Source organism: Boeremia exigua (genome assembly GCF_020726555.1).
Source record: "Boeremia exigua strain MPI-SDFR-AT-0100 chromosome Unknown C7974scaffold_5, whole genome shotgun sequence".
Lineage (NCBI taxonomy): Eukaryota > Fungi > Ascomycota > Dothideomycetes > Pleosporales > Didymellaceae > Boeremia > Boeremia exigua.
In genome coordinates, this window is record NW_025763522.1 from 739,353 (window position 1) to 765,373 (window position 26,021).

General features: G+C 50.9%; 11 protein-coding genes across 11 annotated transcripts; 8 read left to right on the top strand and 3 right to left on the bottom strand.

The window, feature by feature from the left end:
* The first annotated feature begins 801 nt into the window (after positions 1-801).
* On the top strand, positions 802-4,382 carry C7974DRAFT_165482 (ubiquitin carboxyl-terminal hydrolase-domain-containing protein). Its single transcript, XM_046136043.1, has 4 exons — positions 802-1,060; positions 1,113-1,705; positions 1,757-2,176; positions 2,229-4,382. The coding sequence occupies exons 1-4, from the start codon at positions 962-964 to the stop codon at positions 4,180-4,182; spliced, it is 3,066 nt and encodes a 1,021-aa protein (XP_045997895.1). The 5' UTR covers positions 802-961; the 3' UTR covers positions 4,183-4,382.
* An 862-nt stretch (positions 4,383-5,244) lies between these two features.
* Positions 5,245-6,104, top strand: C7974DRAFT_375258 (pectate lyase; the record flags this gene model as incomplete). Its single annotated transcript, XM_046140196.1, has 3 exons — positions 5,245-5,581; positions 5,632-5,759; positions 5,856-6,104. 3 exons carry the CDS (start codon positions 5,245-5,247, stop codon positions 6,102-6,104), a joined length of 714 nt encoding a protein of 237 aa, XP_045997896.1.
* A 398-nt stretch (positions 6,105-6,502) lies between these two features.
* C7974DRAFT_165504 (MFS transporter) lies at positions 6,503-8,580 on the top strand. The gene is made up of 5 exons (XM_046136044.1): positions 6,503-7,073; positions 7,127-7,257; positions 7,307-7,511; positions 7,561-7,815; positions 7,862-8,580. The coding sequence occupies exons 1-5, from the start codon at positions 6,777-6,779 to the stop codon at positions 8,462-8,464; spliced, it is 1,491 nt and encodes a 496-aa protein (XP_045997897.1). The 5' UTR covers positions 6,503-6,776; the 3' UTR covers positions 8,465-8,580.
* A 459-nt stretch (positions 8,581-9,039) lies between these two features.
* On the top strand, positions 9,040-10,759 carry C7974DRAFT_165506 (uncharacterized protein). The gene has a single exon (XM_046136045.1). The coding sequence runs from the start codon at positions 9,164-9,166 to the stop codon at positions 10,664-10,666; it is 1,503 nt and encodes a 500-aa protein (XP_045997898.1). The 5' UTR covers positions 9,040-9,163; the 3' UTR covers positions 10,667-10,759.
* A 92-nt stretch (positions 10,760-10,851) lies between these two features.
* C7974DRAFT_433266 (subtilisin-like protease Pr1A) lies at positions 10,852-12,216 on the bottom strand (the record flags this gene model as incomplete). Its single annotated transcript, XM_046144911.1, has 6 exons — positions 10,852-10,940; positions 11,007-11,268; positions 11,318-11,511; positions 11,564-11,653; positions 11,703-11,901; positions 11,953-12,216. 6 exons carry the CDS (start codon positions 12,214-12,216, stop codon positions 10,852-10,854), a joined length of 1,098 nt encoding a protein of 365 aa, XP_045997899.1.
* A 2,154-nt stretch (positions 12,217-14,370) lies between these two features.
* Positions 14,371-16,108, bottom strand: C7974DRAFT_165555 (oryzin precursor). Its single transcript, XM_046136046.1, has 3 exons — positions 15,936-16,108; positions 15,098-15,890; positions 14,371-15,039 (listed from the first exon to the last, which is right to left on the bottom strand). The coding sequence occupies exons 2-3, from the start codon at positions 15,746-15,748 to the stop codon at positions 14,491-14,493; spliced, it is 1,200 nt and encodes a 399-aa protein (XP_045997900.1). The 5' UTR covers positions 15,749-15,890; positions 15,936-16,108; the 3' UTR covers positions 14,371-14,490.
* Positions 16,109-17,685: 1,577 nt separating this feature from the next.
* Positions 17,686-18,787, top strand: C7974DRAFT_165576 (uncharacterized protein). The gene is made up of 2 exons (XM_046136047.1): positions 17,686-18,401; positions 18,455-18,787. Exons 1-2 carry the CDS (start codon positions 17,939-17,941, stop codon positions 18,736-18,738), a joined length of 747 nt encoding a protein of 248 aa, XP_045997901.1. The 5' UTR covers positions 17,686-17,938; the 3' UTR covers positions 18,739-18,787.
* A 413-nt stretch (positions 18,788-19,200) lies between these two features.
* C7974DRAFT_357364 (aflatoxin B1 aldehyde reductase member 2) lies at positions 19,201-20,531 on the top strand (the record flags this gene model as incomplete). The annotated part of the gene is made up of 4 exons (XM_046139617.1): positions 19,201-19,264; positions 19,376-19,557; positions 19,643-19,937; positions 20,006-20,531. 4 exons carry the CDS (start codon positions 19,201-19,203, stop codon positions 20,473-20,475), a joined length of 1,011 nt encoding a protein of 336 aa, XP_045997902.1. The 3' UTR covers positions 20,476-20,531.
* Positions 20,532-20,664: 133 nt separating this feature from the next.
* C7974DRAFT_165600 (DHS-like NAD/FAD-binding domain-containing protein) lies at positions 20,665-22,085 on the bottom strand. Its single transcript, XM_046136048.1, has 2 exons — positions 21,523-22,085; positions 20,665-21,467 (listed from the first exon to the last, which is right to left on the bottom strand). The coding sequence occupies exons 1-2, from the start codon at positions 21,863-21,865 to the stop codon at positions 20,854-20,856; spliced, it is 957 nt and encodes a 318-aa protein (XP_045997903.1). The 5' UTR covers positions 21,866-22,085; the 3' UTR covers positions 20,665-20,853.
* On the top strand, positions 22,039-23,990 carry C7974DRAFT_392216 (peptidase M24, structural domain-containing protein). Its single transcript, XM_046141652.1, has 4 exons — positions 22,039-22,307; positions 22,360-22,524; positions 22,573-23,690; positions 23,738-23,990. The coding sequence occupies exons 1-4, from the start codon at positions 22,142-22,144 to the stop codon at positions 23,780-23,782; spliced, it is 1,494 nt and encodes a 497-aa protein (XP_045997904.1). The 5' UTR covers positions 22,039-22,141; the 3' UTR covers positions 23,783-23,990.
* A 502-nt stretch (positions 23,991-24,492) lies between these two features.
* C7974DRAFT_165665 (uncharacterized protein) lies at positions 24,493-25,956 on the top strand. Its single transcript, XM_046136049.1, has 2 exons — positions 24,493-24,619; positions 24,672-25,956. Exon 2 carries the CDS (start codon positions 24,687-24,689, stop codon positions 25,929-25,931), a length of 1,245 nt encoding a protein of 414 aa, XP_045997905.1. The 5' UTR covers positions 24,493-24,619; positions 24,672-24,686; the 3' UTR covers positions 25,932-25,956.
* Positions 25,957-26,021: the final 65 nt, after the last annotated feature.

Consider the following 26,021-nt stretch of genomic DNA (forward strand, 5'->3'; position numbering starts at 1 on the left):
GTAGAAGAGATCGGAACTTCATGAGATGAAACCGATGATAATGGCCAAGAAGAACCGAAGGAAAGGCTGTTTCCGTCTGGTCGGCTGACAAGGACACCCACTAAACCTACGTTGTTACATATGCTTCAGCGACGGCACAACATGTGGAACTTCTTTAAGGAGCTCATGAAACTACAATATGAAGTAGGAGAGATGATCTGGCGTCTCGGTATTAGGGATAATAAACGCGCTTCTTCGTGATAGGCTGCATAATTGGCCTCCTCGGCGCCTGGTTAGCTTTGTTAGGTGGGGCAGGATCTCCAATCACGCCTCACGCGCCGGTAGCTTCAACCTCAATCACGACTTACAACTCGCTTCCTGGGGAACGATGAGGGTTTCTGGAGCATGGGAACGCCGAGTCACAGGCACATAATCTCGGCGACTGTGCTGTCAAAATGGAGGCGGACTGGGACGAGGTATGCCCACCAATGCCGGTTGCGCCCAGAACACGCTGTGAGGCATGACGCGCAGCGCACAGTAACTGATGAAGCTGTAGCTTGCATGCGTGCAGCTGCCTCCTCCAGGACCACACCACCCTCCTACGCCCGTAGCGACATTTGCTTTTGACACATCTCAAGAATTGCTGTGGACCGGCAATAGCCTCGTGAGCACCTATGCTGCGCCCACCCTGCTCCATCAACTTACGTCAAGACAGGGGCGCATTACTTCTTTCTACGGCGCGACCCTCGAACGTTATACCTCATACCGCGGTCATGGCGCCACCGAAGGGCCCGTCAAGCAGTTCCTCTTTACCGAAAAGGGCGTTCTCTCCGTCTCTAAGCAGAGCGTCCACTACGCCCTCCGGCGCGGCATAACACAATGGCACCTTACGTAGGTTTGGATTCGGGACCTTGGTGTAAGAAGTGTTGGAGAATGCTGATGCACGAGCTATAGGAGCAATGAGTTCAAGGACCTGAAATGCATGAACTTCACCTCCAAGGGCACGCGAGAGATCCTTGTCGCAGGATGCCAGGATCAGATGTTCAAAGTAGACGTGGAGAAGGGCATAATCACCGAGACTGTGAGTGTGCATGCGCTACCACTCGATCATATACCATGCTAAATCCATGCAGCTTCCAGCTGAAGCCCAGTACACCATCATGAAGCGTGCCGGCCAATACATATGCGCAGCTACCAAGAATGGCGGCATACATATCCTGGACTCGAACTCGCTCTCAAATATCAAAGCTTTCGACGGACATACTGGTAGTATTAGTGATATGGACGCAAAGGGAGACTTCCTGGCGACATGTGGCTGGTCTCCTAGGCAGCAGAACGCCTACATGCTCGACCCGTTCACACATGTCTTTTCGTTGAAGACGTTGAAGCAGCTGCCTCCGATCCCTTTCCACACTGGCGCCGCTTTTGTTCGAATGCACCCTCGCATGTCGACTACTGCTATCATTGCATCGCATAATGGGCAGATGCAGGTCATTGACCTGATGAACCCAGATGCTGCAAACCTACGACAGATCAACCTATATGACTCTTACCTACATGGCTTCGAGATGGCGCCCTCGGGCGAAGCTTTCGCCTTGTCCGATAGCAACGGGCAAGTTCATCTGTGGGGTTCCCCTTCGAAAGTGCACTTTCCAGAATACAGTAATCCTACCGAGTTTGCTGATCATCATATACCACCACCTGCCATGGACTGGTCTCCAGATACGTGAGTCCTCAGTCTGCGCGCTTCAGCTAATGCTCTGCTAATTGTATGCAGACCCCTCAATACAGTTGGCATGCCATACTACAAAGAGAACCTTCTATCTGGCTGGCCAAGCCATTTGGTGTACGAAGTAGGAACACCGCCACCAAAGATTGATGCCTCTATTTTGAGCGGTATGTCGCGAACCGAGATGGGCTTCTTTGCAAAGAACCCTCGAACGAAGAGGAGAAACCAAGCCGAGTCAAGACGGCATTCAGACCGTATCACAGAATCTCTGTCGGCACCCAAGTTTCTGAGCGAACAATCCCGTGCAGTGCAATCGTACAACAGCGACACTGATGCTAAGGCGATTGAAACAATGGAATCGTTGACAGACCTGCATTTGGAAGACGTCACACGGAAAGAAGTACCTTCAATGTACGGCAATGTGGAGATCAAGTACAGCAAATTTGGCGTCGATGATTTCGACTTCGCGTATGCACAATCATTACTCAGCATTTGTTGCCTGACACTGACCTGCCTACAGGTACTATAATCAAACACCTTACTCAGGGCTGGAGACTCACATCGCCAATTCGTACGCTAACTCCCTACTGCAGGTGTTACGCTTCACACCACTGATCCGGAATATTGCACTGCATCACACTGCATCAGCGTGTTTGTTCGAGTCGTGTATTCTGTGCGAGCTGGGGTTCTTGATAGACATGCTCGAGAAGGCTGCAGGACTGAACTGTCAAGCTTCTAACTTCCTGAAGACATTCAGCAGTCTCTCCAATGCAGCATCTCTCAATCTCTTGGAAGAGTTTGCACCTAATGTTGCCCTCACGACTATGGTACAGAATCTCAATCGATTCTTGTTGGACAAGATGTCAGATGAGGTCCGACAGATGCTACCAACCAATTCAGGGCCGTCGCCGATGGATCACATACTGGAGACTCAAGCCAGAGCAAGCATGCGATGTGCGCAGTGCGCGAACGAGACCGCGCGTGGCGGAAAGAACTTCGTCAATGAGCTTGTCTATCCTGCGAAACACGTTATGAAGAACACGAGAATACCGCGCCCGACCTTCTCTCAGATCCTCAAGGCTAGCGTCGAACGCCAAGACCAGACTCGAGGGTGGTGCACCAAGTGCAACAGATATCAACAAATGGTGCAGAGGAAGACAATCCAGACCATACCAGGAGTTTTGATGCTCAATGCAGCGATCCAGAGCCATGAAGCCAAGTTACTTTGGTCGATACCGAACTGGTTGCCGCAAGAGATTGGCATCATTGTAGATCAAGGCCAGTTCTATTGCTTCGAAGGCCAGGACCTGAAGTTGCACTTGCAGCGAGGCGTATTCGACATCATGGTCTTTGAGCTGATAGGCGTTGTCGCCGATATCAATAGTGGAGAGCATCAAAAGCCACACCTTGTTGCCACCATTAACACTGCTCCATCATCGCGAGAAGCGACAACAGAAGATAAGTGGCATCTGTTCAACGACTTCTTGGTCAGGCCAATACCGAAAGAAGAGGCGCTGCGCTTTGAGCCTGGCTGGAAGCTGCCTTCCGTACTCACCTACCAGCTTAAGGCAGCAAGGAACAAAATCGACGACTCTTGGAAGAACAATCTTGATACTTCCATCCTCTACAGATGGTGGTCAGCAAATCCTGCGCCTTGTGAGTCTAAGTTCAAGCTCCTGGAACTACAACCAGAAGCGCCCAAGCCCGGCTATCCCGTTGCTATCGATGCAGAATTCATTCGTCTTCAAGCTGAAGAAATAGAAATGAAGGCAGACGGAACTCGGCAAACTATCCGTCCCGATCGCAAGGGCCTCGCCCGTGTGTCCGTATGTCGTGGCAGTGGGGAGCTCGCAGGCGTACCTTTCATCGACGACTATATTGCAGTCAGCGAATCCGTCGTCGACCATTTAACCGCTTGGTCAGGTATCTCTCCCGGGGATCTGAATCGAGAGACCTCACCTCACGCACTCGTCAGTCTTAAACACGCTTACAAGAAACTCTGGCTCCTGCTCAACCTGGGTTGTGTCTTCGTTGGCCACAGCTTAGCCAATGACTTCCGCACAATCAACATTCATGTGCCTAAGAACCAGGTCGTTGATACGAGCAATCTGTTTTTCCTTCCGGAGTATAAGCGCAAACTCAACCTGAAGTTCCTCGCGTGGTGCGTCCTCAAAGAGAGTATCCAGCAAGACACTCACGACTCGATCGAAGATGCCACCACCGCACTAAAATTATGGCGGAAGTACGAGGAATTCGTGGACGCAGGCGTGCTGGAACAGATGCTCAACGACATCTACGCGACAGGCAGTCAGTACAGGTTCAAGGCCCCCGGGAGCGGGGGCGCGAACATAGGGCAGGGCATCATGGGAATGGTGAGCCAGGCGGGTACGGGGAGGAACACACCCGAGCCGCTGACGACCCCAAAAAAGGGTGGCATGTTCGGGGCTATAGGGTTCCGGAGTCCCATGAGGTGAGTACGAGATGTCTAGCTGTTGGGCAATGTTGGATAACGATACGCGAGTCTTCTTTACCTACAATCTGTCACTGAGAAAAAGATCAATCATATGCATTTTGACCTCCAAGCGAGAAGATTCGAAGGCTTGCGTGACTCGACTGTTGAGAGGTTGTAACTCACGTTCTGTTCACGTGCACAGGGGCCCGAGGCTGCACGGCCCCCAATCCTCTGCTTCCCGTGTTTCCTCTACACAAAGCGAGAGGTTTCCACTGTACGTCTCTGTTCGTGGAGAAGATGACAGTTCCTGCAATGTGTGACTGGAACAAATGGATAGACATAAAGGCAGCACGACTCTAGTGTGTAGATTGTTCCCCTATCCCCTTTCCTGGGGGTACTTGATCGTGTGTCTTCGTTTCCTATCCCACCACTTCACGAACGAGAACCGTTCGGTCCAATGCTTGACCGATACCCGTCAGCAGTTCTTCGGACTTTTGCGCACCCCGCAGTACCAAGCTTCTAACCCCGGATCTTCGATATTTTTCCGCTGTGAGTGTAAGGCTGCACCTGCATCATGGGGCGAGCTTCCGACGTCCAGTCCCTCTCAGTCTTGTCCAGGGATTGGGTTCGCTAAATTGCCACCGTTAGTAGGGTTAGCCTAGGATTAAGTTTAGATGACCATCAGGACTATGATTGGCTTAGCCCACATCCTCGTGGTTCATGTATATTACAGTGTCAATAGCGGTGCCACAGAGACCGTAAGGCTCAGCTTTTCCGTCTGCATCGCGACGATGAGAAGTCTAGCGATAAGCTCGGCGGGTTCGCCAGCGATAGCTTGTAGAGGCAGCCAAGGCTTCCTCGCAGCAGAGATAATCTACTCAGATTGTCAGAAGGTCGGCCAGTTGAGCGAACGAGAAGATTCTCCTCCAATCGCTCCCTCCCGCAAGCTGGCTTGCGAGAGGCATAGCGACCGAGTTTGTGCGAACTTACGGATATAAATGTGCTGGATGTTGTGACAATACTGAATATCACGACATTGCCCTTCATTCGCTTCAAGATCAGACATCACTCGGTCTCTATCACAATGCTGTCCATTAGCAAGCTCGCCGGCATCGCCGCGCTCTTTCTTCCCGCAGTGCTCGCTTGTAACGGCTACACTGGCGGCGTTCCCGTGGCAACCTCCACCAAGTCAAACAGCAAGGTCATCACTGTTGCTGCCGGCCAGACCTTTGACTGCGGGTGGGCCAGGTATGATCGAGGTAGCGGAGCATGCAACAGCCAGGCCGAGGGCACTAGTGACGATGCTGTGTTCCTTTTGAAGAAGGGTGCTACGCTCAAGAACTGCATCATTGGCAAGAATCAAGCTGAAGGTGTGCACTGCGATGGTGCTTGCAGGCTGGAGTTTGTCTGGTTCGAGGATGGTAAGCACTTGCTCGTCGGTTCCTTAAAACTTCTTCTGACATACTTTCAGTCTGCGAGGATGCCATCTCTGTCAAGAACGATGCTGCTGGTGACCAATCTTGGATCATTGGTGGTGGCGCCTACAAGGCCTCCGATAAGGTGGTCCAGCACAACGGCTGCGGTACCGTCAACATCATTGTAAGCCTACCCTACTCCCTTCTCCTGTTCAAGATCACTGGTGGCTCCTGTCGTCTCACGATCTTTCCTGTGGTATCAATTACTGACAGCGTCTAGAACTTCTACGTCAACGATTACGGTAAGCTGTACCGCTCCTGCGGTAACTGCTCCAAGCAATGCAAGCGAAACGTTTACATCGAGGGTGTGACCGCCGTCAAGGGTGGTGAGCTTGCTGGCATCAACTCCAACTACGGTGATACTGCGACTATCAAGAACGCTTGCTACGACACCAAGACTCCTTGCCAGATGTACAACGGGTGTGCAGGCGGCTGCGAGCCATCAAAGTCCGGGACTTGCTCTGGCTGAGTATCGCGCTCGTGACGACGCGGTTACGGTGATGGAACGAAATTTCTGTTTCCAAGAGTGAAAAGGTCTTTTTGGTGAAGTTGGAGACATGAGAACCTTTCTGAAGCGACGATAGTGATTAGTGAAGAATGAAGCTGTGAGTTCTTCTAAGCTGCTAGTTCTCCACGTGCAGCCCCTTACTCCATGCTCTTTGTCCACGCGCGGGACCTATACTGGCTCGCTCGCCATTCTTTAAGAATATTTTATCATCTGCTTGACCAATCCGTGTGCTGTTAGTCGAAGAGATGACGATGCCCCAGTCAGATGTGGACCCACAGCGGCTAGCGCCAACCAACGCGTGCAGATCTGCGATCACGACATTCCACCCCACGATTTCGCGAACACCCAAAATCCATACAGTTTCAGAGAAGAACCTGCCGTTTTAGCTGTTTGCCGATGTTGTCGATAAGCATTAAGCCTCGTCTCGGAGGTGAGCTTACGATCAGTCCAATGACAGCCAACGTAGCCTTCGGGTGCTTGTTACCAAATGCTGGTATGACGGGTTGACCTGCAACTTCCACGCTCTTGCATCATATTCAAAACATTGGGGGTTAGTCGGCACGTATAATATGCCGACACCCTGGATACTATGTTCCTACGTGCCGGAATTTTCTGAACGACACTTTTGCCAACATGTCGACCGACGAGAAGCGTGTGGACGACCAAAAGGCTGGTGTGCCTGGTGCCTCGACTCCATCTGACTCGGATTTTGAAGTTCTGCCTGGTACCATCAACGAGAAGAAGTTGTTGCGCATGCTCGATTTAAGACTACTTCCTGCAGTATCAGTGTTATACCTCCTCAGTTTTCTGGACCGGAGTAACGTTGCCAATGCGCGTATCGAAGGACTTACGGCCGATCTGGGCATGACCGGCAACGAGTATCTCACGGGACTAACACTATACTTCATCGGTTATGTTCTATTTGAGCTAGTGAGTTTGTCCTGGAGGATGATCAATGGACTCATGTTAACAACTCGGGGCAGCCGTGTAACATTGTACTAAAACGGACGACACCTAAATTTTGGCTTCCGACATTGACTGTGGCCTGGGGGATTGTCGCGACCCTCATGGGTGTGACGCAAAACAAGGCTGGCTTCTTCGCCGTGCGCTTCTTGTAGGTCTATTGCCCAATGCATGGGAAATCCTCGACTAACAATTACAAGCCTTGGCGTCGCTGAGTCCGGACTCTTCCCTGGTGTCGTATACTACCTTAGCATGTGGTATAAGCGGGAGGAACGGCAATACCGCATCTCGCTTTTCTTCAGCTGCGCCTCCTTGGCTGGTGCGTTCGGTGGAATCTTAGCATGGGGCATCAGCCACATGCGTGGAGTTGGCAACTATGCTGGATGGAGATGGATTTTCATCTTGGTGTGTAGCGTCCCAGACTCTGTGTTGGACTTCGCTGACAGTGTTGCAGGAAGGGTTGCTCACCATCGTCATTGCAGTTGGCGCATACTGGTTCATCTCCAACTATCCGGATACTGTCTCCTGGCTGTCGAAAGAAGAGCGCACGTTCATACAGGCCAGACTCAAGGCTGACAGCGATTCAACGAACAACGAGAAGTTCCTGTGGAGTGATGTCGTAGATGCTCTGAAGGATCCCAAGGTCTGGCTTTATGGTGCTGGCTTCCACACCATGAGCCTACCTCTGTATACCTTGTCTCTGTTTTTGGTGAGCAAACTCTTAGGGATGAAGTGTTCAAGCTAACCGCTGATAGCCGACTATCATCCGTGACATGGGTTATACATCCGCTCAGTCGCAGTTGTTGACCATACCGCCATACGCCGTAGCTACGATATTTACCGTATTTTGGGCCGTGTGGTCAGAAAAGACAAAGCAGCGTGGCCTCTTCATCACAGCAACATCTGCGTTTGCAGTGATTGGATATGTAATTCTCCTTGCAAACAAGAATCCCACCGCCAGGCCTGGTCTATCATACGCCGGGACATTCCTCGCAGCAGTAGGAATATACCCCTCGGTTGCTCTGGTACTGAGTTGGCCTGCCATCAACGTATCCGGACAGACCAAACGTGCGACCGCCAACGCCATGCAGATTTCGATCGGAAACCTTGGAGCTGTATTGGGTACGCAGCTGTACAGACCTAAAACGGCTCCTCGATACGTCCTGGGTCACAGCTTTGCGCTTGGCTATCTGGTCATGAATATCATTGTCGTCAACGTGCTATGGTGGAGGTTGAAGCAGGAAAACAAGAAAAAACAGCAGTTCATCGCTGAACACCCTGAGACGAACGACTTCCACGATACTGAAGAAGACCTGAAGCTCGGTGATCGTCATCCACGATGGATCTTCCAAGCTTGAGCTGGAAAGCGAGATCCAACGTTGAGCAAAAGCAAGCTGTGTCAAGCAATTGAGACCATCAAGCTTAGTGCCGATCACAGCTTGAGCCCATGTTTGGTACCTGTTGTCGTCCGTTCCTCAGATCGCGACGCCATGAGTTACTAGTCTAGACTTCCACGCTATTGTCTGGGTCGGCTATCGCTACCTCTTTATTGGAAGCTACCGTAGTGTTAGCGGCAAGAACATCGATGACATGCAGATAAATCGATTCAGATTCATAGCTCTTCAATCCTTTCTACGAGTGACGCGGTTCACAAAGACGATGGCGATGATGACTGTTAAGCATGATGCTGACGTATCGGTAAGCACTGATAGCCGTCTCAGAGAGCCGCAGGAGTCGTGTCAATCTTGGAGCTGGAGCCAAGTGTTGGGTCCATTCAATTGCTGCAGATCGGATTGTTAGTCAGCTGCCTTCAAGCGGTGAAAAGCCAATCACCTGCCGAGAACAATGACGCCGTCATGCGACCCAACGCTCTCGACCCCGCATTTCGACAGAGACCCTTGACAGCCGAGCCTTTCCTGCATACCCTTCAAGAGTTTCCAAGAGCACTGCCTCGCGTTCAATCTCAGCCGCTTTAACAATTGCTCCGTCTGCGTCGTCACCACTTTGTATCCACTTATAATCGACTGACGGCACGTCCCTCTCACGTGGCTGCAATCATGGCATCATATTTCGACCTTCCCGCACAATCAAGTGCGCCAGCAGCTGTTGAAATAACTCAAAAGGAGCTGCAGGGAACCAGTCTTCTCTCACCACAAGTATCTCGTATATTGGACGGCTTACAACTTGACAAGTCAAGCAGTGACGACGAAGAGGACGCCGACTCCTCAAGTTCAAATAGCGACGAAGGGTCTAGACTCTCGGGCAAAAACACCAAGATTGACGATACACTGATTCGAAAATCACGCCAAGGAACTTCAAATTCGGCTAGATCAGCGTCCAAGGAGAACAGAATCTCTTCGGGGCGTGCTACCGGAGACAAGTCCTTAAAGAGCCCGAGGAGCCACATGGCCCGATTTCAATCACTCCGCAGTACTCTATTCCAAGCCAACATCGAGAGCAACATGAAGCAATGCCATCAAGAAGCAGAAGCGAGAGAGAAGGCGGCAACTACTTGGAAGGCGCAGCACGAAAAGAGACAATGCTACAGTCGGCCTCACACCCCAGACAAAACACCGGAAGAAAGAGAGGGGCTCGGTCGCCGAATCGGCATGAAAATCCGCCGCTTGACAAGCAAAGAGCCGCCAACAATAGCCAACATTGAAGACAACACTGGCCTTATGTCACGACGTGAGTCAACAGCCACAGACGATGATGATGGCGACCCATGGAATTCGCGACAGAGCTACGAATCCAGTATTGATCACTCTGATGTTGATGAGTTGGTGCGCTGGATCAGCAGAAGGGACCCACCCAGCGATGGCGAACGTCGCGTGTCCAATGTCAAAGCACCAAAGAAGGAAGACAGCGGACACGAAAGCCTGGGTCATTCTGACATCGAAGAGCTTGTTCGTCATGCCAGTCGCAAATCTATATCTGTCGAAGCAGTAATGCCGACGCACACTGGATACAGCGACGAATCGACAGCATCAGACTCCGAGCAAAGTCAGGAGGTTCAGAATGAAGATGAGGATGGTCTCGAGGGTAACCTCAGTCGTTGGGTATCACGGCGTGATGGCGCAATGGCAGGACCTGTTCGGAAGCAGGGAAATGTCTTCCAGTTAGAGCCAGACACTGAAGTTGACGACTCAGACGTACCTGAGATTGGGCGATGGAGAACACATCATGACGATACGAGTGGTGAATCTATTGCCGAAAGTAGCGAGATCGCGAAGAAGGATGACGTTTCTGTGCTTGAGGCGAAGCGCGGGCGGTCAAGAGAGCGTTCACCTCGTTTTGAAGACAAGGACCATATCAAGGATGACGATGTGGCCGAACTTGTACGATGGGTGTCACGCCGGGATTCGAAGCAGACAAGCAACCCCGACATCAAGGACGATCTTGTAGATCTGCAGCGCCAGGAGAATGAGAAAAAGCAGCAATTGGGCATGACGGTCGACAACGAGAGTCTTGCGCCGGAAGACCTTGATGATCTACTTGCTCATGTCCGCGGTCGCAACATGGGTGGCTTCAGCTCGGGCATCACACCTGCTCACGTTTGAGCATGTATTCTATGAGTTGAAAGACATAAATCGATCAGCACAAATGTCTAAAGGCTTTGGAAGACTGCATATCTGGCGCAACAAATTAACATCCATCTCAGGAAGAGAAGGACGCACGTGTGTACCCGAATATGGAACAAATCATACATATTGCTTTGGGATCGCGAAGATACAAACTTGTTCTGCTAGCGGACAATGGGAAAGGCACCGTTGTTGAGCAACGTGTTCACAGTTCCACTCTTCACATCCGAAACCACACCTTTGAGCCCTAACGCTGCAATTTTTTCGCAAAGTCCAGTCGTCCCTCCTCCCTGCAATGCTAGCAGATAGGCAGCCATACCCGTAACATGTGGGGTTGCCATTGACGTACCCTCATGCTCTATCGTTCCTCCAAAATTGTCCAAACTGGTGATATTCACACCTGGCGCGAGGACATCAACCAATGAACCGTAGTTGGACCACGAAGGCATGCTGTCGTCACTTGCGGTTGCGCCAACAGTGCATACAGTGGGCTCAGAGGCAGGCGAGGTGTATTTAACGTCAAAACCATCATTGCCCGCCGCGACAGCGAAGAAGACACCACTGGCGACCGCTGCGGCGACCTAAATTTCTCAGTCATGTGCTCGATGAGCTGTGTTGAATAAAACTTACAGCTTGATTTGTGGCAGCGTTTCTACGACCCCCAAGACTCATGTTTGCGACTGCTCCTTTAGGGCAGTTGCGCGTTGCCGCGTCCTTTGCAACAAACTCGATACCAGCGATTATGCCGGCTGTTGTACCCGAGCCGATAGAGTCTAGGACTTTGACGGCATAGAGTTGGGTCTTCTTTGCTACCCCATAGGTCACTGGACGTTATTTTAGCGTTCTATATCCACAAAATTTGAAGGTCGAACATACGTGAGCCAATAGTGCCAGCAATGTGTGTACCATGTCCTTCGCCGTCTTCATTGCTGTCCTCTTCCGAGAAATTAGCCAGCCAGGTCGCACCTGTCCAAGTTAGCGAATTCCATTTGATTTGGGCAATGGTGGTTCGCACGGCCTTGAAAATCAGGATGGTCCACGTAAATACCAGTGTCGATGACATAAGCGCAGGTGCCTTCTCCTGCACTCTCGTCAAAGACGTATCTGCTGTTCAAAGGCAGGATGTTCGAGACACGACTGAGACCCCACGTGGCAGGATTCTGGTATACTAGACCGTACGCATGCATTCTGACGTCTGGTTGTACATATTCAACCTGCAGCAGAGTTAGACGAACTGGCATGGTAGCCTTGCATGTCTAACATACATGCTTGGAAGCTAAGAACCTTGCAAGTTCGGTAGCTGACAGAGCGCCCGCAAATCCATGGAATCCAGAGAGCGAGTATTCGAACTTTGGTGCTGTGGAAAGTGTCTGTTTGAGAGCTGTAATAGCAGTCGCAGAGATCGCAGCCTCATCATTTTTGAGCTTGACGATGTATTGACCTGGTATCACGGTGGCACCCTGCTCAACCTGGAGTAGAGGCGCCGCAAAAACGACTGAGAGACATGTAAGATAACCGAATAAATGCATACCGACTTAAAGACTGTGATATGTCTGTGCAGTGGCCCTGGAGGTCGAAGTGGTGATGTAAGAATTATCCCCCCGTGTAGTGGACGATATATATACCACATATCTGAGGTGCCTCAACGCTCTTTCGAGCTCTGCACAACTGCAACATTACAGTGTCGTGTCACGCTGCAAACCGCGCCGTTGAGACTTAGACTCAATACTAGAGCCGACGTTGACATTGTGGTTACAAAAATGTTGTTGATGAGAAAGCGTGTTGAGTGTACTAAGCGAAGGACACAAGTAGTGTATCGGCTGTATCCCGTCGACGTGACGGAATGATTCGCTGTGCACAATACCCGCCAACACTATAGAAGTGGTCATTATCTGGTCGAATTTACATTGCCAATCGATTGGAACAGCCACGAATATATCGTAATACAATACCAGCAATACTTCCGACAGGTGTGAAAGATGAGGCTGGCACCCAGCAAAAAGCTCCCTTTGCGTCTTCACTGTACCCGTACGACAACGCATGTCAAGTAAGCAGCGAATGTTTGCTGCATCCCTTATCTTGTCTGCAACGAAAATGAGTTTTACCAACGACTATCAAGCTCCGCGTGATCTAAACTTTCAGGTGTCGGTTCAACAGCGTGGGAGTGGAAGCTGACGTAGGAAATGCGGTGTCTGCCAGAACCTACTCTGTTAGATCTTAGTTCCAACAGCAATCCCGTTTGTGGATGGCACGTAACCGATCTGACCTATGCATCCACTGGTGCTTGTGGCCATCGTCTACAGTCTTGCACGAGCCTATGTGCACGCACACCAGCATGCGACTTTATGAGCCGTACCACTGGGTACGTGTAACGTCGTGAATCCAAGAGTGGGCGATGTTTTCAAGTGCAGAGTTTTGAATCTGTAACGAGAAGGTTTGCTCATCGGAACGACAAGAAAGACGTCAGTTCTTCTCAAGATGTAGCAAAGATTGAGCACTGTGGTTGCTTTGAGCAGCAACGTGTCACCCGCGTTCGCAGTCTAGAGCCATCCATTGCCCACGAAACGACTTATTTGACGGGCGAGTATACCGTTTGCAGCCTAGCAATCACACAGCATCAAGTCTGCGTCAGGGAGTCCACACCTGACGTTCGCTCCGGGATTAGCCATCTCTTGCTATCCTCATGACTACTAAGGGAGCGATCCATCTCCCCATATGAAAATTCGCAGGTCTGGAAGTCGGCAATCGTAGGGGTACATATGTGCCATCCTCTGTAGTGATGGAGTTGGGGAAGAGGAAAGAATGCTAAGGATGGGATGACAGCACCGCGCTAGAGACGCGCTAAGTCGCGCCTTCTCCTCACGTGCCATGCTATGTGAATCGACCAACATCAACAGCAGGTATCAGACTGGACACAGCCTTTAAATCGATTAGCGATCCATGACGCTACTCGTCACGCATATCTTGGTCACAATGAACCTTTCAACAATTGGCTAGGTAAGACGGTACTGCCTTGCACATAGTACGCGGCTTCCTGGCCGCCATCACAAGCCTTCAGCTCCCCGTCAGATCGGACAAGTTTGTGTGCAACTCAAGTCAAGTATCCATCATCTAGGGACTGCTGTCGATTCAACACAAAGAACGCACTGACAAAGAATGCCGCCACCAGTCGCGAACCCAATGCAGTACGACCGTTACTAGCCCATCTGCGACGGCAATGAGTCGCCACTCCCCGTTAATAAGACCACGCACAGCCACACGTCTCTCCACATTCCAGCGACCGATCGCACTGTCCTTTGACTACATTCCTGGGTGAATCTCGTTCGATGGAGCTCTATTGTGATGCACCGCAGGCTCCACGTCACGGACCAACGTGATCATCACAAGGAATGACACGTCGAGCAATGTGACATGTCACAAGGGAGCACCGTGTAAGGTGCGACGCGTTCATTTGCTTCGGATGCCGGATGTAACAATATTTGGCCGGTGAGAGCATCGCGGCCTACTCGTCCATGGATGACGAAAGCACACGATGAGCTAGTTGATCGCATCATACTTCTCATGTAATCTAACGCACACGTTCTTAGAGGCGCAGTTCTCAACCACTGGGTTTATATTCTCTGCTCACAATAGCCACTAATACGAACGAAGGCTACAAGAATAACCCTGTACCGCATCATCGAACCATGAGGCTTCGTAGAGGGTGTGCATCTCTATGCCCTTCGTATGCTGGAATAAACAAGACTCTTAAGTACCCGCTTAACGATGATCAGCACGCGCTTGACAATGCGCTTGGCCACCATTCAGCCGCTAGGGTTACCATTGAAGGCAAGGAAGTTGGGAGTACCACTTCCAAGAATGCTGGTGATCTTATTCTTGAGTGAAAGGGTCTGGAGACGGCTGGCAAGAGCAGCGGGGTCTTTCTTGCCCTCGAGGCCAAGGATGTAGGCGGCTAGACCAGCCACGTGGGGCGTTGCCATTGATGTACCTGAGATGCTGTTGGTGCCACCGTTGTTCCAGGTTGATAGGATTGAGACGCCCGGTGCGATAATGTCGACAGATGAACCCCAGTTCGAGAATGTAGCGAACTTGTCGTTGCTGTCAGAAGCAGCAACCGTGAAGGCTGTAGGCTCAGAGGCGGGTGAGACATTAGCAGAATTTCGAGCGTCATTTCCCGCAGCAACAACCATGAAGACGCCTGCAGCCACGGCGCTGGCGACAGCGGAGTTAACAGCGGTGGACTTGCTGCCACCGAGGGACAGGCTGCCAACAACGCCGGCAGTGCAGCCAGTGCGGGTCTTGGAGTCGTTGGCGACAAAGTTGATACCAGCAAGAACACCAGAGTTACTACCCTATTCAGAAGTTAGCAAACACATCACTAATGTTACGAGAATCTGTGGTAAGACTTACCGCGCCTTGGGCGTCAAGGACCTTGACACCGAAGATTCTAGCCTTCTTCGCTACGCCATAGGTCTTTGATCCGACAGTTCCAGCGCAGTGAGTTCCGTGGCCGTTACCATCGGTGTTGGAACCATCACCAGCGTAATTTGCGAGGAAGGTGGCACGACCCTCAAACTCAGGGTGGGCGGTGTAGATTCCAGTGTCGATGACATACACACAGGTGTTGGCTCCAGCGGTGCTGTCGTAGGTGTAGGAAGAGTCGCCAATGTCCTGGTGGGAGATACGGCCAAGGCCCCAAGGAGAGGTCGATTGAGTGACATATGCTCTCTTTTTCATTTTATCAATCGTACCAAGGTCTGCTGTGACCACAGCATCCTGCTCAATGTATTCGACACCAGGGAGCCTCTGAAGAAGTGCAACAACATCGTCGCTAATATCAGCTGCAAACCCACTGAATGTGCCGAACTTGTAGATGTGGGCAGGCTGCTTCTTGAGAAGTTTCAGTGCACCCTCAAGGATAGGTTGGAGGCCTTGGTTTTTCAGCCTCACAATGTAACGCCCAGCAATCGGGGTACCGGCGAGAGCCGGGAGTACAGGAGCCGGAGGTGGAGCGGCCAGAGCCAAGACTGGCAGAAGCGAGAGAAAGAGAGTGAGTTGCATGATGGATGTTGTTAAGCAAGGACCAGGAAAGGTGAGTCGGGTGGACGAAGAGCCAAGTGTTGGCTGTTTTTCTTGGGAAGAGCTATCAGCTCTTTATATTCCTCTCAGAGGCCGGGTTCACTACGAGAGATGAGTTCACCTGCTACTCAAGATTAGCGGTGAAAATGGTCTGGGTCTCAGTTGATACCTCTTATCGGTGAATAGCTCAGTGCGGGGGCCGTACTGCTCAACGTCGAGAAGATGAGATGATACAAGGAGTTACTACTTGCTAATGAGACGACACCTATGTTAGCCGAGAGAAACATCCGTCATGGCATCTATGTGAATGGCGGAGAAGGAGGGAGGAAAGACGGTATGTTGGCTGCTGCAGACGGCCTCTTGGCAAACGCGGGTTAAATTTAAGTACCTTACTGATCTCTGGAGCTTGTTCACAAATGTGATTGGGCGGTGAATCAAGGGATTTGCGATCCTTATATAATTTCCGATGAGGGCGGAAGAATGTAAGAAGTCGAGCTGTAAACCGGAGATGCTTGAACCCTCTACTGCACATGGCGATATCTCTTCAGCTCTTATAGTATTTGCAGCAGTTGTTCATCTGCTGATGGCAACAGTGGCGTCAGATTCGCATTTATTGAGGGTATCTAGTGTACAATGCTGGCCGAAATGTACGGACTACCCCTGTTTTGGCATACCATGCGGGAAGCCTTACTGTTCAGGTGCTTCCTGCATGTGGTAAAAGTGCTTGACTTTTCATAGGCGGACAAGCCTCTTATCATCTCTAACTAGCCCAGGATTATGACGCTATAATAACATTTTAACAACGTTGTAACTACTTCACGATGTCCGAAAGTGGCTAGGCAGTAGAGCAGTACCGTGGGTATAGGAAAACCCCGTCTTTCTACCCCTCATAGGTACCCCGCACTACCCGCTATCATATATGGTAGATGGTAGAGTCAAGTTTTTCCCTATATCCTAGCAGGGTAAACACGCATCCTGTAGCTTCCTTGCCAATTAGGGCGCGTAGGTACCTGAACCCGTGACTATGGTAGCACACTGTACCTAGGTAGGGGGTGGTCCGCACGTATCGATACCTAGGTCTGTTATTCATGTCGTCGGCCTGCCAAATGGTCGAAGCCGAACGAGGTCTTGTGTAGTTGTATCTAGGTGAGTGTTGTACGAAGTGCAAAGTGCCGAGGTGAATCACTCAACCCCACTTAAATGCATACCGCACTGGCGGCTCATTATTACGCACAATACCCTTTGCCCGATCATGACACCCATTGCTGGGCTAAAGTAATTTTCGCGCAGCAACAGCGGACCTTTTAGCGGCTTTTCCTCGTTCGTTATCCCTGTGGGTGTGGCTCATTGGTATGGTCAATGTCGAAATGGCACTAGAGGTTACCTTAAGCTTTTGCCATGACACATGCACACGAGGCCATTCTTATCGATCCTGTCTCCAGAGATGTGGTGGATCTGTCGGGTTCGCAGACTGCGCAATGCACATACCCAAACGTCTACCTCCCCACCCCCTGCTAGACTCGGGGCGGAAGGAGTGGACTTTTGTGGCACCCCTGCTCCCGCCCTCGTATTTATTGCCCATATCTTAACGACATTCAATATGTACTCGCTATAGTCCTTTAGAACTTCTTATCGATAAATCACGAAGCGCGATTCTAATACCCCTAGGCTACGAGTATTGAGTTTCGGATCTCCTTTGAAATCCGAGGGTTGGTGCTGTTGGCTTTCATCTACCTAGTTATCCTTTACTCTCCGTCATGACAACTTCCAGCTTCTTCTTCCGACATCTTCTGAGACATATCCCTGAACCTGAGAACACACGTCATGAAGGATTGCAAGCTGAGTATGGATACCACGCTCGAGCATCTAACCGAAGATTCATCAGGAAGCCAGTCACGTCGCGTCGTTCCATCCTTCTAGATCGAGACTGGTGTCAATCGTGACTTCAGGCTGCGGCGCAAGAACAGCCAAAGTACGATAAGGGTATCTGACACGAGAGCGTCCCATAAAATAGACGCTGGCGCTGGAGTGTGTGATCGCGAATCTGGAATACCTCAGAAGATCGTCTGTCGTGTTGCAGCTACCTAGGTAGGTACTTATACATCTGACCATCACAGGCTGTCGCAAGGAGTCTACAGTTACTAATTTTATACGGTTTCTCCATCCAATATCATGCCTGCAAAGTTTCAAGACCAAGTGGTCCTCATCACCGGCGCAGCCAGTGGTATCGGACGCGCCACGACACTCAAACTCGCCACCCAGGGGGCATCTCTTGCAATCTGCGACATCAACATGTCTATGCTGACCGACACTGAATCCATCCTACCCGAAAATACGCCGGTTCTTTGCCAAAAGGTCGACGTATCGTCCGAAGAAGACGTCGTATCTTTCGTCAAGGCTGTTGTCAGCAAATTCGGCCGTCTCGACCACGTATTTAATTGTGCTGGCTTGAACCCCTCCAACATACCGTTTGATGAGACAAGTCTGGAGTACTTCGATAAGCAAATTGGGGTCAACGTCAAGGGTGTGTTTCTCGTCACAAGAGAGAGCCTGAAGCATTTGAAGAGAGGAGCAAGCATTGTTACGGTGTCGAGTATGAGTGGGACGCGTGGAACGGCTCTACAGAGCATCTATAGTAAGTCATACCGCAATTGCTGCGAATGGCCGATGTTGACCCTGAACTCATAGATACCACGAAACATGCTGTTATCGGCATGATGAAGTCTGTTGCGCTGGAGTACGGACCAAAGGGCATTCGTGCCAATTGCGTTGCACCAGGGTACATCAATACTCCCAGTAACAGCGGTATCGTACAGGGTGGTGAGATTGTAGAGAAATGGGCAAAGGCTTGTGCGCTTGAGCGATGGGGTACGCCTGAGGACGTTGCAGATGTTGTCGTGTTTTTATTTTCAGAGGAAGCACGATATGTGAGTGGAGCAGTATACGAGGTAGATGGAGCTGTCAAGTGGTAGTTGAAGTGTGCAATATGATCTCGCGACGATACATCTGAAAATTACGATCAAGTGTTTGTAAACATCTTCATTCAGGTAGTGGAACAATCAGGTGTTGGACGATCTGCTGATTATCCTTCCAAGTATTTTCGCCCATGATAGTCGGATAGAAGCCATACATGCTCGCACACCTCGCAAAATGCATGTGTGCACCAAAGTCCCAGAAAGGTAGTCGGAAACACTTGTTGACCAATCACCGCGCAGGAACAGTCCATTGTCTGACCATTTAGGTAAGTCGGAACGAGAACCTTCACTCGTTCCCAAGATACGCAGTGATGTGTGTTTAGCATTATCAACATCGCGAACAAACGCCCTGTAGCTTAGCTAGTAATGTATATAGCACCTTCGCGCCAGATCTTATACCTGCTCGACGAAGCAAGATCCCCCCAACCCAGGCAACATTATCTAACAGCACCTTCCAACATGTCAACATCCGCAAGAAGCTCTCCCAAGAAGGAGCGTGTCATCCTAGGTCTGATGACTTATGGTAATCGGTCAATAATCCTACCCAGCACCTTACATTCTGCTATCTCTCCTTAAGATACGACATCTCCGGTGTGATAATGGAGACATAATCCCATCTACTGACACCGCTCAGGCCCTGACCCCACTGCCGGCACTCGGATCCTGGATCTCGATGAGTTCAACCGACACCTCGACTATTTCCAGTCCCAAGGCTACGACGAGGTCGACACTGCCCGAATGTACGTCAACGGACAGCAAGAAGCCTGGACCGCCAAAGCTGGCTGGAAAACTCGGGGCTTGACCCTAGCTACGAAGGTAAGGCCGCATTACTAGTAGGTTGCTTGACATTCTTACTAGAGATGCACGGAATCAAAGGAGAAAGAGCTGACAAAATGAGTAGATATATCCAGAAGTGCCAGGCATGCATTCGCCGAAGGAGCTAAGAAAGCATTTCGAAAAATCCCTTCGTGAGCTGGGAACAGATTGCGTAGATATCTTCTACCTGCACGCTCCAGATCGCAGTGTTTCGTTCAAGGACACAATGCGCGAGGTAAACGTACTTTACGAAGAGGGCAAGTTTAAGAAATTAGGGTTGAGCAATTATCCCGCGTGGGAGGTTGCAGAGATCTATAACATTGCCAAAGAGCAGAGCTGGGTACTACCGGGTATCTACCAGGCGATGTATAATTGCTTCAGTGCGTCTCCTTTCCTCTCCTTTCATACTTACGTTCTTGTGATGTTGTCGAGCTGATCACGAAAATAGCAAGAGAGATTGAACGTGAACTCATTCCATGTCTGCGAAAGTATGGCATGGAACTCGTGACCTACAATCCATTATGCGGCGGGCTATTCTCGGGCAAGATCAAGTCAGGTGATCTCGAAATACCGCCCACGGAGGGTCGATTCTCAGACTCGTACCAGTGGGGACAACTATACCGTGACCGGTACTTGAATAGTGCAAATATGACAGCACTCAAGATTGTGGAAGAGGCAACAAAGAAGTATGAGCTTACGATGCTGGAGACGGCGCTAAGGTGGATGATCCACCATTCTGCATTAAACATGAGGGCAAGAGGCGGAAACGATGGTGTTGTGGTGGGTGTCAGCACTTTCCAGCAGCTGGAAGGTAATCTAAGAGACCTCGAGAAGGACCCGTTGCCAGCAGATGTTGTAGAGGCGCTGGATAAGGCATGGTGGGTCACAAGAGCTACAGCCCCCTCGTACTGGCGGTAGAGACTGTCTGTCAGTGCGTCAATCGAGTTAGCACAACATGTCAATCTTCGCTAATGTAGTGACAGGGTTTCAGAAATTCGTTAGTTCATTACATCTGATGTTGGTGCAGTGCAATCAAAATGCTGCTCAAGTGGAGCCTTCCCCGAACCAAATAAACCCCTCCGCCGGTATGACGAACCGTTTTTAGGTGATGCGCTGTTCCGTGCGACAGTCTTTTGCAATGATGAAACTTACACATGTACTCCGTCGTGTGCTGATCGCTGACTTGCCACACTACCCACAGAACGTAGAGCAGAAGTCCACCACAACATACAGTAGTAGCCGCTCATCAACCAAGCACGCACAGCACTTGGCGTAGAAGCAAGGCCAGTCTGCGCACTAGCGTTGATATGCAGCATCTGAAAGTTCTTGGGTATTGACGTCGCCAATCACGCTCTTCAAGAGCTCAGGCACAATTTGCGCAGCGTCACCCTCGAAGAACCAGTCGCGAGAGTACATGCCACCAGCTGGTTCGTCACTCTTGTCCATGTTGATCACGGCGACGCGCGCCCCCTTGCGGCGCGCTACGTTCACATAGTCAGCAGCAGGATAGACCTTTGCGCTTGTGCCCACGACCATGATAAGGTCGATGTCACCCTCATCCACCCAGTTGTCGACATCCTCCAACACATCGCTTGGAAGTCTCTCGCCGAACCAGACAACGCCGGGGCGCAAGAGGCCGCTTTTACACTTAGGACACTTCGGTAGGTGGTTGTAGTCGAGCTCAGGGATCGCAACATTCTCGTCAGAGATATCGAGCTCTCGCGCTGCGAGTGCTGACTTAGTCGTGGGATCTGACTCGTCGGTAGGAATAGCCAATGCGGGTACAATTGGGTCGGTGTAATTGTTTTTCTCAAGATAGTCGCAGAAGAAATCGGAGCACTTGACGTCAAAGAGCGAGCCGTGTAGAAGTTTGAGCTTCCCTCCAGGGTGCTTTGCGCGGGGCGAGAGGCCTAGAATGTCAGAAATGTCTCTCAATTCGAAGTATGCGAGCAGCAGAGCACTTACCGTCAACGTTCTGGCTCAAAGTGAGAAAGTTCTTCTTATTAGCCAGCTCAGCAAGGGCATAATGAGCGGGATTTGGCTTGACCCCCAAAGCCATGTGGCGGCGGTAGCTGTAAAACTGCCACACCAGGCCGGGATCACGCTGAAAAGCCTCCGGGGTTGCTAATGAGGTGGCATCATGGGTTCTCCACAGTCCACCTGCACCTCTGAAGGTAGGCAGACCAGAAGAAGCTGACAGTCCAGCACCCAAGAGAGCTAAAATGCGTGTCGACTTGTGCAGGTGCTCCTGGAAGCTTTCCAGGTCTTTTTGGGGGACAACACTTGGTCTGGCGGTCGTGGCGGCCATTCTGCGAATAATACGTGGAAGAGACAGGACGGCGGACTTACACTACTTATGCAAAATGGCTCCGTGGCTGGGTGTGACATATGTGCGCCGACCGTGTAAGCAAAGATGCGGCATAAGCAGAGGCACAGGCAGATGAAGCTGTCGTGCTGCCTGGCGCGGCCTCGGGAAACGCGTTACGTCAGACGTCGGCCGGCTGCCTATCGATAAGGCGGAAAACAGTGCCAATTCGCGCTCGCGTGATTCGTCCTTCATCCGAACTTCGTTGCTGGTGTCACTATGAGTCTTTCGTCGAGGTTACTGCGGCCGGCTACAAGGGCGCCGTGGAGGATCACAAGGGCGCAGCGATGGAGAGGTTATGCGACCGTGGAGGTGCCTGCGTCAAAGCTCAGCTTTGGGCAGCCGCTGCATGAGACACACCCTCACCTGCTGAAGCCTGGGGAAAGTGTGACCACCTACGCCTGCCACATACACCCCATTGCTGAACAACAATGCAGTCACGCCCAACATTACTGCCCTTGAATATTGGGAACGCCGCCAAAAGCTGGCCAAACAGCTCCCGCCCAACTCGATCGCCATCCTCGCCGGCTCGGACCTGAAGTATGCTTCAGGCGCAGTCTTCTACAAGTTCCACCAGGACCCAGACTTTCTTTACCTGACCGGTACGCACACCACATGATGGAATAATGGTTGGCAGCTAAGGCGAGTAGGCTTCAAGGAACCAGACGCCCTTGCTATTATCGAGAAGCAAGAAGACGATGACCACATCTTCCACCTCTACGTACGACCAAAAGATGTCAAGGCCGAGATCTGGGAAGGTGCACGCTCAGGTGTAGCGGCCGCTGAGGATGTCTTTAATGCTGATGTCGCCGGCGACATCAATCAGCTACCCCGAATCCTCCCCGAAATTATCACGCGATCGAAGAACATCTTCACCGACCTGCCCGGCAGCCGCGTATCGAAGAACGTTCTGTCGAGGTTCTTGTCAGGCTCTGAGCCAGCACGAATTGGAGGCATTCAGAAGGTCTTCCGTGACGCGCGAGACGAGAACGATATTTCGATGAAACCCCTGCGGCCGCTGCTGAATGAACTCCGGGTCATCAAGAGCGATGGAGAAGTCCAGAACATGCGCAGGGCAGGGAAGCACTCTGGTCGCGCTATCACAGATGCTATGCGCCAGTCTTTCACAGCTGAGAAGGATCTTGATTCTTTCCTTGACTACTGGTTCAAGCAGGATGGCTGCGACGGTCCTGCCTACGTTCCCGTTGTCGCAGGTGGCATCAACGCCAACACCATCCATTACGTATCGAACGACATGCAGTTGAACCCCAACGACCTCGTTCTAGTCGACGCAGGTGGACAATACGGTGGCTATGTCACTGACATCACACGCACATGGCCTGTCTCTGGCAAATTCACGCCTGCCCAACGGGATCTCTACACTCTTCTTCTCAGTGTCCAGAGATCATGTGTAGCTCTTTGTCGGGTTTCTTCGCAGCTGTCACTTGATAAGTTGCACCAGATCGCATCTAACCAAATTCATGATGGTCTCAAGGACCTCGGTTTCGACATGTCGAATGACGCTATCTACAAACTGTTTCCCCACCACGTTGGTCACTACCTCGGTCTCGACGTACATGATAGCCCAGGCCTGACAAGAACCCGATACTTTGAGAAGAACATGGTTGTCACTGTCGAGCCCGGGATATACGTTCCTGATGATGAGCGGTGGCCGAAGTGGGCAAGAGGCATCGGTATGAGAATTGAGGACAGTGTTTGTGTGGACGAGGAGAGTCCTTATGTATTGACTACAGAGGCTGTCAAGGAGGTGAGTTAAATCCTCAGCTAGTACTAACAGATGCTAAAACCTGGCAGATTGTGGACATTGAGGCCCTGAAGGGTACCGAGACGGTTATATGAAGCATTGGCTAGCTGCAAAACTAACTTGTAGTATACGAACATTACTGTACTATATCTTGTTTGCCTAACCTGGATAAGGCAACTTACAATTACGCTGTTGCTAATTAATTCAAATGCATTCCACGTGTTACGTAGCTCCATTGTCAAGGTGAAAGACGCTTCCTCAGCTCAGGGTATTTTCGTAGGTTTAGCGTGTATAAGCCCGTAGCGAATGCAAATCCGGCGCCTCTTCTTGGCACCGCCAGACAGCCTTCGCTCCGTATATCTTGTCCCTATCCACCTCTGGCTTCCTCCGCACTCAACCACGTCCGCAATCACTTCCTCCATTCTGCCTTACAGCGTTGATCATCAAAGTATGCCTACAGCTCTACCATCAGTGCTCGAGATAGAATTTGTGTTAGAGAGATCTTCAGTGGCATAACGGTATGTAAAGTTGTTGGTGTGGGCCAGTCTGTCCGACCGTCTCCGTTGTTACTTACTCCAGGTCGATCTGGCAACCAAATACGGAAGTGTCGCATGCCATGCCAGCTCTGGACGAGATTCGCGGACACTAAGGCAAAGTGGATATACCTTCAAGTGAATTTGGCAGTGGTAGTTAAAGCATATGGACTCCAACGCAGCATCGCAATCTTTGTGTCACAATGTGAGCTGGAACTCCTCACTATTTGACAGGATACACATTGACAATGCAGAATATCAGCTCAAGAGACTCTAGTCACAGTTGGTTCCCACATAAACCCCCGGCGACCGGTCGGCGAACTTGTGTATACTGCAATCTCTGATCAGGTAATCGCACTGCATCGGCAAAGACAACCCCTGTCCAATCCCCATACTGAGGTAATAGCAGGTTCACATGTAGAAGGATTTCTAAGCTCACTTCAACATTCAGAGAAGTTTTTTGATCATGTACCCCCGTCCTGTACAGCACTACGACACAGCACACACGGTCTCAGCAATCCCTACTCAATCACCTTCCAACACTTGCCGTGATAAACGTACCTTTCTCTCTATCATGGCAACATCCAAACTATTCTCCAAACTATTCAGACCTGTGCGTGTAGGGGCCATGGATCTTCAGCACCGAATCGCTATGGCACCTCTCACCCGTCTTCGCGCGGATGAAAATCATGTCTTAGGGCCGCTATCCGCAGAGTACTACATGCAGCGTGCCTGTGCCCCAGGAACACTCCTTATTGCCGAAGCAACACTTATCTCTCCCGCTCATGCCGGGATGCCTCACGGCCCTGGAATCTGGACCTCGGAGCAGATCGCTGGCTGGAAGACCATAACTGATATCGTTCACGCGAATGGATGCAGTATAATATGCCAACTCGTCGCCCCGGGACGTGCTGCAGACGCTGAGGAGCTCAAGCAAAACGATTACGAGCTGCTGAGCAGCAGCGCTGTCCCTATGCCTGGCTCAGGCTACACCGAGAAGACTGGTCTACCGACTTTACCGAAAGCAATGACCGAGGATCAGATTCATCAATGCATTGCCGACTTTGCACAGGCATCCCAGAACGCAATCACAGCAGGTTTCGATGGCGTCGAACTCCATGGTGCGAATGGGTACCTGATCGACCAGTTTCTGCAGGACACATGCAACAAGCGCACCGATGGATGGGGTGGATCCATCGAGAATAGAGCACGCTTCGGCATACAAGTTGCCAAGGCTTGTGCGGACGTTATTGGTGCTATGAAAGTCGGATTTCGCGTCAGTCCGTGGAGTCCGTTCCAGGGTATGCGGATGATGAATCCGGTGCCCACATTTTCATACCTTGTGGAGGCATTGAGGGAGATGGATCTGGGTTATTTGCATATCATTGAGAGCAGGGTGAACAACAACGTGGACTGTGAGTTGAGTGAGAGCATCGACTTTCTGCTTGAGGTATGGGGGACGGAGCGACCGGTTTTGCTGGCGGGAGGGTATACGCCAGAGAATGTCTGGGAGGCTGCGGATAGTAAGTATGGAGCCTTTGACGCTGTTTTTGTTTTCGGAAGACATTTTTTGTCAAATCCGGATCTGGTGTGGAGAGTGAAGTATGCAGTAGGGTTGAATAGCTATGATAGGAGCACGTTCTACACTAGTGGCAAGACGCCAGAGGTGGGATATACGGATTATCCATTTGCTGAAGGGTTTGGAAGATAACTGGGAGCTGTTTTCCATTGCCTTCAACAGAAGTCAGTGAGGAGCTCGCTTAGTATCTGGCTATAGCACTGTTAGATCCTGAGAAAGAAG

What these genes read in the sequence shown, in the direction of transcription:
- C7974DRAFT_165482 (XM_046136043.1), top strand. Translation starts at nt 962, where the DNA reads ATGAACTTCACCTCCAAGGGCACGCGAGAGATCCTTGTCGCAGGATGC. An exon ending in ATGGACTGGTCTCCAGATAC is followed by an intron (nt 1,706 to 1,756) that starts GTGAGTCCTCAG and finishes AATTGTATGCAG; the next exon opens with ACCCCTCAATACAGTTGGCA. An exon ending in GTCGATGATTTCGACTTCGC is followed by an intron (nt 2,177 to 2,228) that starts GTATGCACAATC and finishes ACCTGCCTACAG; the next exon opens with GTACTATAATCAAACACCTT.
- C7974DRAFT_165504 (XM_046136044.1), top strand. Translation starts at nt 6,777, where the DNA reads ATGTCGACCGACGAGAAGCGTGTGGACGACCAAAAGGCTGGTGTGCCT. An exon ending in TTCTTCGCCGTGCGCTTCTT is followed by an intron (nt 7,258 to 7,306) that starts GTAGGTCTATTG and finishes AACAATTACAAG; the next exon opens with CCTTGGCGTCGCTGAGTCCG. An exon ending in GGAGATGGATTTTCATCTTG is followed by an intron (nt 7,512 to 7,560) that starts GTGTGTAGCGTC and finishes ACAGTGTTGCAG; the next exon opens with GAAGGGTTGCTCACCATCGT.
- C7974DRAFT_165555 (XM_046136046.1), bottom strand. Translation starts at nt 15,748, where the DNA reads ATGCAACTCACTCTCTTTCTCTCGCTTCTGCCAGTCTTGGCTCTGGCC. An exon ending in TCCTTGACGCCCAAGGCGCG is followed by an intron (nt 15,040 to 15,097) that starts GTAAGTCTTACC and finishes ACTTCTGAATAG; the next exon opens with GGTAGTAACTCTGGTGTTCT.
- C7974DRAFT_392216 (XM_046141652.1), top strand. Translation starts at nt 22,142, where the DNA reads ATGAGTCTTTCGTCGAGGTTACTGCGGCCGGCTACAAGGGCGCCGTGG. An exon ending in AGACTTTCTTTACCTGACCG is followed by an intron (nt 22,525 to 22,572) that starts GTACGCACACCA and finishes TAAGGCGAGTAG; the next exon opens with GCTTCAAGGAACCAGACGCC. An exon ending in CTACAGAGGCTGTCAAGGAG is followed by an intron (nt 23,691 to 23,737) that starts GTGAGTTAAATC and finishes AAAACCTGGCAG; the next exon opens with ATTGTGGACATTGAGGCCCT.
- C7974DRAFT_165665 (XM_046136049.1), top strand. Translation starts at nt 24,687, where the DNA reads ATGTACCCCCGTCCTGTACAGCACTACGACACAGCACACACGGTCTCA.
- C7974DRAFT_165506 (XM_046136045.1), top strand. Translation starts at nt 9,164, where the DNA reads ATGGCATCATATTTCGACCTTCCCGCACAATCAAGTGCGCCAGCAGCT.
- C7974DRAFT_165576 (XM_046136047.1), top strand. Translation starts at nt 17,939, where the DNA reads ATGCCTGCAAAGTTTCAAGACCAAGTGGTCCTCATCACCGGCGCAGCC. An exon ending in GGCTCTACAGAGCATCTATA is followed by an intron (nt 18,402 to 18,454) that starts GTAAGTCATACC and finishes CTGAACTCATAG; the next exon opens with ATACCACGAAACATGCTGTT.
- C7974DRAFT_165600 (XM_046136048.1), bottom strand. Translation starts at nt 21,865, where the DNA reads ATGGCCGCCACGACCGCCAGACCAAGTGTTGTCCCCCAAAAAGACCTG. An exon ending in TTTGAGCCAGAACGTTGACG is followed by an intron (nt 21,468 to 21,522) that starts GTAAGTGCTCTG and finishes CTGACATTCTAG; the next exon opens with GCCTCTCGCCCCGCGCAAAG.